The sequence below is a fragment of the Haliotis rufescens genome, unplaced genomic scaffold (assembly GCF_023055435.1).
Source record: "Haliotis rufescens isolate VD_foot unplaced genomic scaffold, xgHalRufe1.0.p SCAF_12, whole genome shotgun sequence".
Taxonomy (NCBI): domain Eukaryota; kingdom Metazoa; phylum Mollusca; class Gastropoda; order Lepetellida; family Haliotidae; genus Haliotis; species Haliotis rufescens.
The window spans coordinates 30,321,087-30,336,762 of NW_025963802.1; the positions used below are offsets into that span (position 1 = coordinate 30,321,087).

The 15,676-nt window shown below is 40.3% G+C and overlaps 1 protein-coding gene across 3 annotated transcripts; it reads right to left on the reverse strand.

Annotated features, from left to right (window-relative positions):
• Positions 1 to 5,784: 5,784 nt before the first annotated feature.
• Positions 5,785 to 14,477, reverse strand: LOC124117023. 3 transcript variants are annotated; one of them, XM_046478708.2, is made up of 4 exons: positions 14,076 to 14,477; positions 11,049 to 12,599; positions 8,370 to 8,948; positions 5,785 to 6,454 (listed from the first exon to the last, which is right to left on the reverse strand). In XM_046478708.2, the coding sequence occupies exons 1-4, from the start codon at positions 14,161 to 14,163 to the stop codon at positions 6,189 to 6,191; spliced, it is 2,484 nt and encodes an 827-aa protein (XP_046334664.2). In that variant the 5' UTR covers positions 14,164 to 14,477; the 3' UTR covers positions 5,785 to 6,188. The 3 variants fall into 3 exon arrangements, with proteins under 3 accessions (XP_046334664.2, XP_046334656.2, XP_048249481.1); XM_046478700.2 differs by having other exon boundaries at positions 8,370 to 8,951; XM_048393524.1 differs by lacking the exon at positions 8,370 to 8,948.
• Between the last annotated feature and the right edge of the window lie 1,199 nt (positions 14,478 to 15,676).

The window sequence follows — 15,676 nt, forward strand, 5'->3', positions numbered from 1 at the left end:
GATCACCTTAGCCCCAAGATCGCTTTGTTCAACGGCACCATGGTTCGAGTTCCATCACGGATCTACTTGTAATTATGAATATTGTTGTCTCAGTTTACATAGTATTACTGTTGTGTTGCGGCATCAGCACAACATAGTACTCGGCCATTGTCAGTTCAGTCACAATGGAAGGAAAATCGCCCCTTAACTAAATGTGTACTTTGAAGACATGCGTCTTTTCCTCATCGTCGTCCCAAACACAGTCGTGTCACGACATGACCCCATATCGGCGACTGAGGTGTCTGTTGACATCCTTGTTCCGGGTATAAACTATCGACGACGCTGTTGATAAGATGCCTGGGGAGTTGCAGCCGTTTGTTATAAATAAAAATTAATGTTTAACATAATCAAAGATACTTATAATGCCTGACCTAAATATATTCCTGTTGTAACAAACGGGCTTTTGGAGTGAGAGAGTACACACTGTTTTGGTATACAAAGGGTCGTTCAAATGGATTAACATGTATCTGTGTGTGAAACGCACGCTCAAGTACATTACATATACATGAATTGATGAAACTGAGAAACTGAGTGTAGTAATGTAATGAAACCGCCGCAAGTGATGTTTATTTACACCTTCCAACTCATCTTTCTTGATTTGACTTGTCTTGATACATATTTATAAAATTGTGTATAACCTTTAAGAGATATTATAGACTAAGTTTAATGCGACTGTGTGAGTGAGTGAGTGAGTGAGTGTGTATGTGTTTGTGTGTTCAATGCATGACAAATGTCTTTTGCGTGACATGTCTCTATTCTGAATTCCACCAGTGCACGCTGGATGTTTGTTATGGGCCAAGGGTTTAGCTTACTGAAGATAAAAAATAATTATCTATCATTAAGTTTTAAGATTATTGACTCCATACATTACAAACCCACTTCAGAGAAAAACACCCATGAAATCATTAAATTTCTTCAATACATTTGGAAATCGTTTTTTTTTTCATTAAGTCAAGTTAGATTATGAAAGCAAAAACCGAATGATGAGTCGGGTAAATAACTGACATTTGCTATGGTATCACTAAATCATATGATCATCATATTATGTATAAACACCATTATTAATCTCAGTATATCAGTTCATCATACCAGGGGCGGTCCGGTATACGTAGCCTAGTGGTTTAGACGTTCGCTCGTCACGCCGAAGACCCGTCGATTCCCGACAGAGGTACAATGTGTGAAGCCCATTTCTGGTGTCCCCAGCCGTGATATTGCTTGAATATTGCTAAAAGCGGCGTAAAAACCATACTCATTCACTCATCAGACCAACTGTGTAGACCCGTGAAGATCCGGGGTAGAATAGGTCTTCAGCAACCTATGATTGCCGTAAAAGGCGACTATGCTTGTCGTAAGAGGCGAGTTAACGGGATCGGGTGGTCGGACTTGGTTGATGAATGTCATCGATCACAATTTGGTGGATCGATGCTCATGATGTCAATCACTGGATTGTCTGGTCATGACTCGATTATTTACAGACCGACGTCATATGGCTGGAATATTGCTGAGTGCGGCGTTAAACAACGAACAAACCAAACCAAAACAAACCTACTGTGTAAGTACAGTAATAAGACGATGTTACACAGTGAAACCAGGTTAATCCGGAAAGTACTGTTACCAATAAAACCCTGCTTGGATACGTATTTGTGAGACATTATCTATACAACACTTTCCCCAAGATTGATCCATTCATACTGGTGACCTGACTTACAGTGTCCGGTCAAAAGAGGTTTCACTGTACTACATTCCCAAGGCGTCACTCATGTACTCGTATATTGGTTGGTTGGTTTGTTGTTTAACGCCGGTGAGAGTCATGAACTTTATCGGTGAGAGTCATGTACTTTATCGATGAGAGTCATGTACTTTATCGATGAGAGTCATGTACTTTATCGGTGAGGGTCATGTACCTTATCGATGAGAGTCATGTACTTTATCGTTGAGAGTCATGTACTTTATCGGTGAGAGTCATATACTTATTCGGCGAGTCATGTACTTTATCGGCGAGAGTCATGTACTTTATCGGCGAGAGTCATGTACTTTATCGGTGAGAGTCATGTACTTTATCGGTGAGAGTCATGTACTTTATCGATGAGAGTCATGTACTTTATCGTTGAGAGTCATGTACCTTATCGATGAGAGTCATGTACTTTATCGTTGAGAGTCATGTACTTTATCGGTGAGAGTCATGTACTTAATCGGCGAGTCATGTACTTTATCGGCGAGAGTCATGTACTTTATCGGCGAGAGTCATGTACTTTATCGGCGAGTGACATGTACTTTATCGATGAGAGTCATGTACCTTATCGATGAGAGTCATGTACTTTATCTATGAGAGTCATGTACTTTATTGGCGAGAGTCATGTACTTTATCGGCGAGAGTCATGTACTTTATCGGCGAGAGTCATGTACTTTATCGGCGAGTCATGTACTTTATCGATGATAGTCATGTACTTTATCGGTGAGAGTCATGTACTTTATCGGTGAGAGTCATGTACTTTATCGGCGAGTCATGTACTTTATCGATGAGAGTCATGTACTTTATCGGTGAGAGTCATGTACTTTATCGGTGAGAGTCATGTACTTTATTGGCGAGTCATCTACTTTATCGGTGAGAGTCATGTACTTTATCGATGAGAGTCATGTACTTTATCGATGAGAGTCATGTACTTTATCGGTGAGAGTCATGTACTTTATCGGCGAGTCATCTACTTTATCGGTGAGAGTCATGTACCTTATCGATGAGAGTCATGTACTTTATCGTTGAGAGTCATGTACTTTATCGGCGAGAGTCATGTACTTTATCGGCGAGAGTCATGTACTTTATCGGCGAGAGTCATGTACTTTATCGGTGAGAGTCATGTACTGTATCGATGAGAGTCATGTACTTTATTGGCGAGTCATGTACTTTATCGATGAGAGTCATGTACTTTATCGGTGAGAGTCATGTACTTTATCGATGAGAGTCATGTACTTTATCGTTGAGAGTCATGTACTTTATCGGTGAGAGTCATGTACTTAATCGGCGAGTCATGTACTTTATCGGCGAGTGACATGTACTTTATCGACGAGAGTCATGTACCTTATCGATGAGAGTCATGTACTTTATCGATGAGAGTCATGTACTTTATCGGCGAGAGTCATGTACTTTATCGGCGAGAGTCATGTACTTTATCGGCGAGAGTCATGTACTTTATCGGCGAGTCATGTACTTTATCGATGATAGTCATGTACTTTATCGGTGAGAGTCATGTACTTTATCGATGAGAGTCATGTACTTTATCGGCGAGAGTCATGTACTTTATCGATGAGAGTCATGTACTTTATCGGCGAGAGTCATGTACCTTATCGATGAGAGTCATGTACTTTATCGTTGAGAGTCATGTATTTTATCGATGAGAGTCATGTACTTTATCAGCGAGAGTCATGTACTTTATCGGCAAGAGTCATGTACTTTATCGGCGAGAGTCATGTACTTTATCAGTAAGAGTCAATTACTTCATTGGTGAGAGTCATTTACTTTATCAGTAAGATTCATTTACTTTATCGGTGAGTGATTTACGGTATCAGTGAGAGTCATGTACTTTATCGATGAGAGTAATGTACTTTATCAGTAAGAGTCAATTACTTCATTGGTGAGAGTCATTTACTTTATCAGTAAGAGTCATTTACTTTATCAGTGAGTCATTTACTTTATCGTTGAGAGTGATTTTCAGAAGTATGGCTAAATATTTACCGCGTACACACTCAATATTTCACTCTTGTGATATTTCGCACTCTTGTAAATATTCCTACTTGTTTAGCAATATACTAGTATTTAGTCGCGCACCCACTCAATAACAATGTGTTAATCCCTACGCGGACAGGCTGTACCTGTCAGAACATGGGTGTTTACAGGTGAGCCATAAATTTTGCAATCAACAAAGCGGCGAATCCATTGGACAACTGACTGAAGTCTTGTCAATATCCGCAAGGTGTGCGCGTTAAGATGAAATATTTTCCTTTGTCTTTGGAAAACCGGATCTTTAAAGGGCAAAGAAAGATACGCATTTGGACGTCTTGTTGTCACCAATTAGAAGAAAACATGCTGATATACAGGTGTAGAAAACACACGTATACAGGGCATAACACGACGTGTGCAAATACCCCTGAACGTCCGTGAACACGGCTTTATGCTGGGGTTCCCGACCCATGTGTTAAAGCTAATGTATTTATGGAAGGCTGCCCGTATTTTTTCTGAGTTTAGAAAGAATAAGCTTCACACATTTTATCCATGAGGGAATCTGACCTGGGATTACAACGTGCATAGGCAACGTTTTAACTACGAACATCTCATAAATGAAAGCTATAATTGTCCTGTTTCATTCAACATTCCGTTACAGAAATTACACAAATGGGTTAATAATGTATTGTTGAAAAAATACTTTAATTGGTTTTATTTGTTAATCATTTTGATACAATATCGACCGTCGTAAAGTGGCCGAGTGAGTCTGCTCTTTCACGCCTTTAGCAATCAATTAGGTATAGTTTGTTTGTTTGTTGTTTAACGCCGCACTCAGCAATATTCCAGCTATATGACGTCGGTCTGTGAATAATCGAGTCTGGACCAGACAATCCAGTCATTGATGTGATGAGCATCGATCCACGCAACTTGGATACGATGACATGCATCAACCAAGTCAGCGAGCCTGACCACCCGATCCCGTTAGTCGCCTCTTACGACAAGCATGGTCGCCTTTTAAGGCAAGTATAAGGAAATCTGACCTCCCACAAACTCGAAATCTTCCTCCATATTTCACGCTAACCCGAGAATGAGCAGTCACGTGACCTGTAGACATTGAGGATTAAGTAACCACAGACAAGGTATTTTACATGTGGAAAACTGAGTATTTAATTGATTTCTTAAGTGTATGATCACTTTTATTGTCAACTGTTCTCTTTCATGATCACACGCTGTGGAATATCTAACAACTGTAAACAGTGCCGTTATTAAACTTGTATTCACTGAGGGAGGTGCATCATTCCTTATTCTACCATGACAATACTCCGTCGGGATTCCAGGTTTGAATCCTCAGCGAGGGGAGTAATGGATACGGGTCCAGGTTTGGTTGCCTGGTTGGTGATGTGTCAGTGTAACCCGATGGAGTGGATCGGTGAGGATTCCGGGTAAAAGAATATAGGTCCCAACAAACAATGCTTGTCTATGCCATCTATATGATGGCGGTCTGTAAATAATCGAGTCTGGACCAGACAATCCAGGGATTAACATCGATCAACGCAAACTGGGATACGATGACATGCATCAACCAAGTCAGCGAGCCTGACCACCCGATCCCTTTAGTCGCCTCTTAACACAAGCACAGTCGCCTCCTGAGTTTTCCTCTTCAGCAATATCCCTTATTGTAAATCATTGCAGAAGGAGAGCCATACATTCACGAACAGACTACAGTTAAAAAATATGAATGTGCTTTTATTAAACTTCATTATTTATATGAACTCTCATTTTTTATGCGGATTAGAAAAAGAAAACCATAGAGAAAATATTTACAACTTTTACCATGAGAAGGCCACGAAACTTCGACAGCTTTAACCATATGATGTTCAGATCATGGCAGAGTTAACCGTTGGATTGATTGATTGATTGTTGTTGAACGCCGCACTCAGAAATATTTCAGCTATATGACGGCGGTCTGTAATGATCGAGTCTGGACCAGACAATCCATTGATTCACATCACGAGCATCGATCTACGCAATTGGGATACGATGACATGCATCAACCAAGTCAGCGAGCCTGACCAGCCGATCCCGTTAGTCGCCTTTTAGGGCAAGCATGGGTTGCTGAAGACCTATTCTTCCCCGGATCTTCACGGGTCGTTAACCCTGGGAACTTTTAGGACATTATGGGATATTTCACCTTTGGAATCTCATGGAATCCCGACAACTACAACCATGAGATGATCTGGAAATTACGAGATATTTAAATCTCGGAAATTCACGGAATCTCAGGATATTGACAGCTTCAGCCATACTAGGAATGTTGAATAAAAAATACATGCTCTATCGTTGTGATCCATATTCGAACCACCTTATACATATATTTCAGGCCTCTCGTTTCCCCATACGGACACTTATTTTCTGGTTTGTCTCATTGAATTTATTCCAAACATTGCTCAATGGATTCTGCGTGAGCTGTGAGTTCACATTTTCTTAACAATTCACATAGCCTTTGCTGAGTCGCTTTGCTCCCTTGAGTTAACTTCCACTGGTTAAGCATACTGAAAGCTTGATTCCTCAGATCGTCCCTCTGATTATGTTTGATAGCGTCCAGCTGGTGTGTCTCAAGTCCAAGATGCAGTCCAAATGTATACCAGTCATTTCCAAGCCTCCCAGCAAGAGCGTTAAGGATACTTCCCGGAACAGCTAGAAAGATACAGTAAAATATGTTCATTGCCTGATAAATTGGTAATGTATGAAGATTATAAAGGTGTCTTGTTTCAACATTGTTTTGTTTTGTTTAACGCCGCACTCAGCAATATAACAGCTATGTGACGGCGATGTGAAATCCAGTGATTGATGTCATGAGCATCGATCCACGCAAGTGGAATACGATTGCATGTATCAACCAAGTCAGCGAGCCTGACCACCTGATCCCGTTAGTCGCCTCTTACGACAAGCATAGTCGCCTTTTATGACAAGCATGGGTTGCTGAAGACCAGTTCTAACCCGGATCTTCACGGGAGAATTTCTAGGGAGCGACCATTTCATATTCTGGGCGTTGGTGTGGTGGTTGGGTCTACTGGGACGTTCTTGATAACGTGAAAATAAAAGTGGCCTACACTTTTCATAATACCCTTGAAGATCCGGGGTAACAGGCAACTATGAGGATCGGGTGGTCAGACTCGCTGAATTGGTTGATGCATGTCATCGTATCCCACTTGTGTAGGACCCGTGACGATCCGGGGTAGAACAGGTCTTCGGCCACCCATGCCTGCCGTGAAAGGTGACTAACGGGATCGGCTGGTCGGGCTCGGTGACTTGGTTGATGCATGTCATCGTATTCCAATTCCGTGGATCGATGCTCATGATGTCAATCACTGAACTGTCTTGTCCAGACTCGAGTATTTACAGACGCCGTCATACAGCTGGAATATTGCTGAGCGTTTAACAACAAACAAACAAAACACTTTTTATAATGGTAGAACTCTCTGCTAAACACAGAGTCCATTGTACGATTCCGACAATTTCATAAACATGTGTTAAGAATCACTATTAAAACACGGATCATAGCAGGTGTTCTTGAAAAGGCCAGTATACCTTGCCCAACCGGTATTACCAGTCACAAAGACATTAAAACGACAGTTGTTCACCTGAAAAACACTGGTATGTCAAAATAGGGAACTGCATCAGACATTTTTGTTGTCAATGATGCGGCTACTTTTGAAATGTCATCTTTTAGAACTTTTAAAAAGTTTTACTGAGGCCTTAAATGCTGTAACACTTATAAAACAACTTTTGAGCAAGACTAGTTTGACGCTCTTGAAATCTTCGCAAAATGACCATGCTCGATTGCACATCAAGTGATGTGAAATGTGGACACCAAAGGCTGTAGCTGCTGGACGTTTGCTCCACATTAAGGGAAAGTTCAAGTGATCCCTATTGTCACACAGCCTTGTGGCTCGTCTTTTGTCACTCCGAATCTTTGTGCATAGATCAAAATATGAAACAGATTAGGCGGTTTCACTGGTCGCTTTTATTTCTAGCTCAGGTGGGTAAAAAGCGACTATGCTTGTCGTAAGAGGCGACTAACGGGTTCGGTGACTTGGTTGATGCATGTCATCGTATCTCAATTGTGTGGATCGATGCTCATGATATAAATCACTGGATTGTCTGGTCCAGACTCGATTATTTACAGACCGCTGTCATATAGCTGGAATATTGCTGAGTGCGGCGTTAAACAACAAACCAACCAACCAACCAACCAACTCTTTTATTTCTAGCTCAGGTGGGTAAAAAGCGACTATGCTTGTCGTCAGAGGCGACTAACGGGATCGGGTGGTCAGACTCGCTGACTTGGTTGATGCATGTCATCGATCCCAATTGCGTGGATCGATTCTAATGATATAAATCACTGGATTGTCTGGCCCAGACTCGATTATTTACAGAGCGCCGTCATATAGCCGGAATATTGCTTAGTGCGGCGTTAAGCAACGTAAATAATAAAGCCTTTCCGGTTCTTCGGAAGGCCATTCGTGGGGTGGCCCTGCCGTGGTATTTCTGGAATATCACTACACGCAACGTAAAGCCACACATTATGCACAACATATATCATACATACCATCGGTTGGATCTTGTAGTAATGACGGCAAGGATGATGAAGACGGTATGGCGTCGCGCATATCATAACCTTGATGACGTACCAATTGCGACGTGCATGATAGTTGGTTGAGGTCAACGGGCAAGGACAATGGCGTGTCAGAAGGCTGTGATGGAAAACGTTCGTACACAGATGTACTAGTAACTCTTTCAAAATACCCCGTTTGCGCAGTATTGCCACCATTGTCCCTCTGCATCTGAAAGGTAATTGGCCGAGCTTTTTGATGAACTGATGACATTTCAGGGTTTTGTGATTCACGAATTGATTGTTGGTTCTCATTTTGCGGACACTTTGGGAATGTCCAGGGATTGCCTGGAGTTTTAAATGTTGCAGTTTCTGCTCTCGGCGTTGGAATAGACATTAAGTCATATGTTGTCATGTGTACGGGCAAAGCTGTCGGTTGGGGTGTAGTGATCATGGTGCGTTCAGTTGGGTTCTTCAATGTCCCTGTGTGTGATACGATTGATGTTTTTTCCTCCCTTATGCCATGAACTGTTGCTTTCGTGTGCATGGCTTTATGTCTGGAACCATGCATAAGGTCTCCTGAAAACAAGGAAATCATTGAATAATTACACTACGGTGTTGCTGCGAAATGGTACCTATGTACTACTGTACTACTATGTAAGCTAATTGTTCGTTGTTTAACGCCACACTCAGCAATATTCCAGATCTATGATGGACCGAACAATCCAGTGTTTGATGTTATGAGTCATGATCCCCGTCCTCGGGATGCGATGGTACGCAATGTACCAAATAACCAAACCTGACAACACGATCCATTTCGTCGAATCCTACGACCAGCATAGGTTGCCAGTGACCAAAATAACTGCTGGTCGCTAATTTCTACCTAGACTGCACAGAAAGGAATATCATGGACATTTTATATGCATAGTTCCCAAGGCATTTAATGCAAATATTTTAATTGATAATTTAAATGTTATGACTTCTAAACGCGATAAAGTGGAGCCTACTGTTTTAGAGGTGAGATGAAAAGAGGTTTAACGTCGCGTCTAAGATTATTGCACTATTATAGCGACGTGCATGCACGTGTGTGTGTGTGTGTGTGTGTGGTTGCTTGTACCAATCCGGACTAATGCCGATTTTATAGTGCTTGCCCACTGAGATACCAGTATAACTGCGGCATGGTATCCTAGTATACTGACACCGAGCCGACCAGTCCTTGTTTTAGCCCCTTAATGCCGCAAGGTGACAACGAGTACCATCTTTTAATGTCTTCCGATATGACGCGGCCGGTGATCGAACCCTGGACCTTCCGTTATCCGGGCGGACGCTCTACCACTAGACCATGGAAGCGGTCTACTGTTTTTGAACAAAGCAATAGTGTGAAATCTTGCCCCCATCGTGTGTTAACATAAATTTGACCATACTGGCGTCAGTTAATGTCTAAACATTATTGAGAAATCGAGAAATACTCCCCTCCCCTCCCCTCCCCTCGACGAAAACAATAACTTATAAGCCACAAATATGTAGCTGAAAAGATAGCTTGTTACCATAAAAAAATCCCAGCCCCTACCTCCACCCCGAATATAACTATGAAATGGTCGTTTTCTAACAACTTGACATGACACCTACCCGTGAAGATCCGGGGTAGCATATGTCTTCAGCAACCCAAACTTGCCGTAATAGGCGACTATGCTTGTCGTAAGAGGCGACTAACGGGATCGGGTGGTCAGACTCGCTGACTTGGCTGATGCATGTCATCGATCTCAATTGCGTAGATCGATGCTTATGATGTCAATCACTGGATTGTCTGGTCAAGACTCGATTATTTACAGACAACAAACAAATGACATGACACCGTTTACGGCAACTAAAGACACCTAACGAATTTATTATACCAAAACGTTTTCACTGACTGGTGTGTTTTTCGCAGTGGTCAAAGGGAGACTACTCTTTAAATCTTTGAGTTTGTTTGTTTGTTGTTAAACGCCGCACTCAGTAATGTTCCAGCTATATGACGGCGGTCTGTAAATAATCGAATCTTGACCAGACAATCTAGTGATTGATATCATGAGCATCGATCCACGTAATTGGGATCGATGACATGCATCAACCAAGTCAGCGTGCCTGACCACCCGTTCCCGTAAGTCGTCTCGTACGACAAGCATAGTCGCCTTTTATGGCAAGCATGAGCTGCTGAAGACCTATTCTACCCCGGATCTTCACGGGTCGTTAACCCTTGGAACGTTCAGTAGATAATGGGACAATTGTCCAGACGCGATTATTTACAGAACGCAGTCATATAGCTGAAACATTGCTGAGTGCGGCGTTAAACAAACAAACAAACAAACAAACATTAAATAAGACTTTTAAAAGAATTGTTTCTCTTTTGCCGCACGCAGCAAATACAGGTAATATGACGGTAGTCTGTAGCGAGTCATGTCCCGGGTAGACAAACCAGTGATTGATATTGGAAGCAACTTCACGGATCAACGCCATCGGAGTACGACATTCAATCACAGTCTGTTCCTTTTACTCGCCCCTTACCAACTGCATAGGTTGCATTGAAAGAAAAAACAAAAAATACCTGCCTAAATACTATTGCACCGATTTTGGATAAAAATAAATACATAGCCAGATTGAAAGAAGTGGAAAACTAATAGATACTGGCATACATACCAGGCTGGTCCTGACTTTGATCAGTAACATCCATCAGTCCTTCCATTTCACCATCTCTAGTGTCCACCATGGAATCAACGTTTGATACTGTCTCATTTTTCAAAGGATTTGTTAATGATAACTCACATTCGTGCTTAAGTCCAGCTGCATTCAACGTTAAGGACAGATCAAGTGTTTTGCTATCATAAACAACACCTACTGTTTCCAAGTGTTTGTTAAAAAGACCGCTGAGAAACTGCTGTAGCTGATGAACGGTGAAGGTATGACTGTCATCAATAATACATGTCTTGGCATTTTCAGGGGTCTTCACAAACAAACGTATACGGTGAGAATGAACTACAACTTCTATTTCCTCGTCACTTGTTAAGTCCCGGACGGTTGCACTGCCACCCAAAACAGATCCATTTCTGTACAACTGAAGAAAGAATGGATCAATGTCCATTCGAACTGCAAGTTTACTTTTTAGGTCTTCGAGTGTTTCTGGTTTGAAAGCTGTTACTTTATGACTGGTAGTTTCGCCGCTGTTACTCGTATGTATAAAAGTCACTTCCCGTGGTGTCCTCATTTCAACAAAAAACAATCCTTTTGGTCTTGCTTTTAGCAGATCTGAAACCTTTCTCAAATCTGTCAAATTCCTTTCACCAAGTGAGAGCTTCATACCCACGGCAGGTTTATGAATGATCTTCGAAATAGATTGCTTTAGACATTCAATCGTATCATCCTTGTTGATAATTGTCCTATAAGGTCGTTCATCAAACTTAAAGTTCACGAGTATGGTGTCTGAACGAGTAGAAAATAGAGTCAAATCATATGGTTCACTTTTGTCCATGATAATATTCCTTCCGCCAATCTGTCCTATTAATGTGTCTCCTTGGAGAACATCTCCAGAATCACTAAACTGAAACGTGACTCCTCTATGGTAAAGGCCCGCGAACTCTATTTTCAGCTTAGATCTTAATAGGTTGATGGTGTCACTTTTGAAACAGTTAACATACAAGATCTCTTCTCGCTTTTCTTCAAGAAATCTATGAATGCGTATCTCTAACTGTTCGTCAAGAAACAAATTCAATCTATCGAACTGAAGCAGAGCAAGTTCGCCGAACTCTCCAGTTTTCAGAACTTTGCAAGTTGTTTTCTCATCGCCTTGTATATACACTGCGTCAACACGACGCCCGGTTTCATCATAATGTATGCCAAATAAGTCCGAAATATTTTCATTCTGTTTCATACTAATGCATACAGGATACTGGTCACAGCCAGATATTACCATAAATACAACTTGCAGTTCTTGCAGCTGGTCAACGGAAACGACTATGGCAATCTTTTTATTTTGAAACTCTCTGATAACTGTGTTACCGGGACAAATATGACTTTGTTCTCCTAAATGACTCTTGATGCCATCATCTATACCTGTACAGCGAATGAGATCTCCTTTGACATACGCATTGCTCTGTGTTCTCATATCGAATACTGTAAGCTTGACAATGGTAAATTCATCAGGAACACTTCCGTGACCTGAATCGATGCTTTGTCTGTATGTGTTGCTTTTAACTGAAAATACAAAATTTAATGAAAAATACTTTATTATATGTGTAGTATAAACTGCAATTATAATCAAAGTAAACATATTAATAATTACACATTATAAACAGAAAATATAGCCATCTTCAGGTATAATGCACTTTTGATAATGAAAGGTCCGGTCCCAGCAAATACAGGGATATTTTTTAAATATAAGGGCAAAGCTGTTTACTTTTATTGCAGAAAGGCGTCTTAGAGTTTGGTTGGGTGTGAATATCTTCTATCTGAATGTCAGGCTGGTTTTCGCCAAAACTATTCAACGGTTGGCAATTTATTTATATTGCAAGCTTCATGTTCCAAATATTTATGTATACTTAGGGGTCGTTTTTTGTGCGTTTGTAGATCTAAAGAAAGCTTACTATTATGTAGAAAATAAAATATGTTTACTTCTCACCAATGGGAAATAGTTTTTAGTTCTAAAAGATATGTATTCATTAAGAGTGAGTGAGTTCAAAATTAACGTCGCATCAACATTATTTCAGCCAAGTTGATATGTTCACAAGTGAGTCATGAATGAAAGGTTATATTTAAAAACAAACTTTATCAAACATATATGGGCATAACCATTTCATTTATACAGTTTTAAACAAGGCTTTAATTAAATCACAATCGGGTAAAACACAGTGCTTCTTAACATCTAGTTGTGTACGCATATTGAGGGTGCATATTGAGTCCAGTTTTGTTTAGTTTCTTCATTAATGGGCTCGTCACAGAACTATATAATGAATGGCATCATGGTGTGTTTGTTGCACAAAGTAGTATTGATTTAATGTTACTTCTATATGCTCATAATATTATAATATTTTCCACAAATGGTCTATAATATGGTCTTCAGAATAATTAAATGTATTACTTTTTTTCCAACAAATGGGGATTGGAAGTTAATTTGTGAAAAACAAATGTAATTGAAAAAGGGGGTATCATTGCCAAAAAATGAGAAATGAACATATAGTAATTTCCCTTTAAGAATAGTTACTTTTTATAAATATGTACTATAATAATATTACTGTCAATATGATTATTATTTTCATATTGTTATTAATTTGTTTGGTTTTCCCAAGATGTAGGGATTAAATTTATTATTATGCTCTTTCAAACAGAGGTTACAGGATATTCATAGTCAAAACTGGCATGACAGTCTACTTCTAAGCGTTTTCTCAGGCATTACAATTATATGCTAATGAATAATTTAGTTAGAAACATCTCAATTAACATGATTAAAACCCGGACAATCTTAACATTCACAGGACTTAGATGAAAACCAAACATTATTGATTTTATTGACCTGCACGGTTTTATTGACTCGCAAGGTGACGAGTAACATTTCTTTAACGTTGATGCATACATGAATATAAACATCTTAAGCACTAAATTTTTATGTCAATTAAAAGTCAGTTGTAAATATGGGTTATTATTTAATCTTATAAACAAATCCACAATACTCACATTGGTGGTCGTCTTGTTCAAGGAGGAGGGGTAAGTTGCCGATTATACCTGGTACATAGCTGCCCTGGTCGTCCACCCGCTCTCCCATTTTCGGCAAAATTGATTTATCAGAAATTAGACTTAACACACGTCGACATTACATCCCTTAAAATATGCATCAGTACTTCAGTGAACCCAGAGCGTGGGACTGTTGTACAATGACACGCGTCCTTTCACCGAGCGAGTATCTGGGTATCTGGCTCAAGTCACCCTGCCCCAGATACCAAGGAGTGATTTGGTAGATTCCCAGATCGTAGATATGCATGTGCTAGTCACACGTAGGGTAACCGCTTAACATGTTCCTCTTGTAAAACGTTCCTTGTTGACTTTTACTCCTTTTGAATTTTTCCTCACTGATTTACTTCCGCGTCAACATTTCAAGGGAGGTAAGTGCTTCAGATTGTTGAATCTGTGTTTTCGCTGGTATCACGCAAAATGCGGGTTCAAATACCAGCATGACCATACCATGCAAGGCTAAACTTTTTTGGGCTTTTACTGAAAACAACTTTATATGAGTGTCAGTGCCAAAGTGGAAAAGTGTCTTTTTTTAACTGTCCACCCGTGAAGATGCGGGTTTTTTTTATTAATGCTATAAAAATAAACTTGTGGCTATCCGTTTTAATTCAAAGAAATGAACATAGGAAGCTGTGAAGTTTCGCAACTTAACAAATATTAAAAATACGAGTGTATACAATATTAATGATACCAAGTCAGCTCATACAAGACGTGTATACTCAGCGACAAAGTAACTGAACACGTGGTAAAGTCTTATTTATCATATATTGAGACTATTTAGATACTTATTACTCACAACTACTCTCTATGTGGATCGATGCTCATGATGTCAATCACTCGATTGTCTGGTCCGCCGTCATATAGCCGAAACACTGCGGCGCTAAACAACAAACAAACAAACTTAAGATGCAGAATCCGCCAAGATTTACTCGCTTCTCCAAATGACGATATGATTGATTAGAATAGGATCAGTTTCTTTTCTCTTTCAATATACATGAGTGACACCTTGGGAATGTAGTACAGTGTAACCTCTTTTGACCGGACACTGTTAGTCAGGTTACCCGTATGAATGGATCAATCTTGGGGAAAATGTTGTATAGATAATGTGTCACAAATACGTTTCCAAGCATGATTTTATTGGTAACAGTACTTTCCGGATTAACCTAAATATCCGGGGTAGAATAGGACTCAGCAACCAATTCTTGCCGTAAGAGACGAATATGCTTGTCGTAAAAGGCGAATATGCTTGTCCTAAAAGACGAATATGCTTGTCGTAAGAGACGAATATGCTTGTCGTAAGAGACGAATGTGCTTGTCGTAAGAGGCGACTAACGAGATGAGGTAATCAGGCTCGCCGACTTGGATGACGCATTTCATCGTCTCCCAATTGAGTAGATCGATGCGCTTGATGTCAATCACTTGTTTGTCTAGTCCAGACTCGATTATTTACAGACCGCGTAATACAGGTGGAATATTGCTGATTGAGGCGTTAAACAACAAACCAAAAAGCCAACCACCATGCTCGGAGTTGAACTCGCAACCGACTT

Bases quoted from the DNA above. Each gene is read 5' to 3' on its own strand.
- LOC124117023 (XM_046478700.2), bottom strand. From the start codon at position 14,163: ATGGGAGAGCGGGTGGACGACCAGGGCAGCTATGTACCAGGTATAATC. The intron at 8,952-11,048 runs GTATGTATGCCA...CCTTGTTTTCAG, and splicing joins TCAAAGTCAGGACCAGCCTG to GAGACCTTATGCATGGTTCC. The intron at 6,455-8,369 runs GTATGTATGATA...GTATCTTTCTAG, and splicing joins ACTACAAGATCCAACCGATG to CTGTTCCGGGAAGTATCCTT.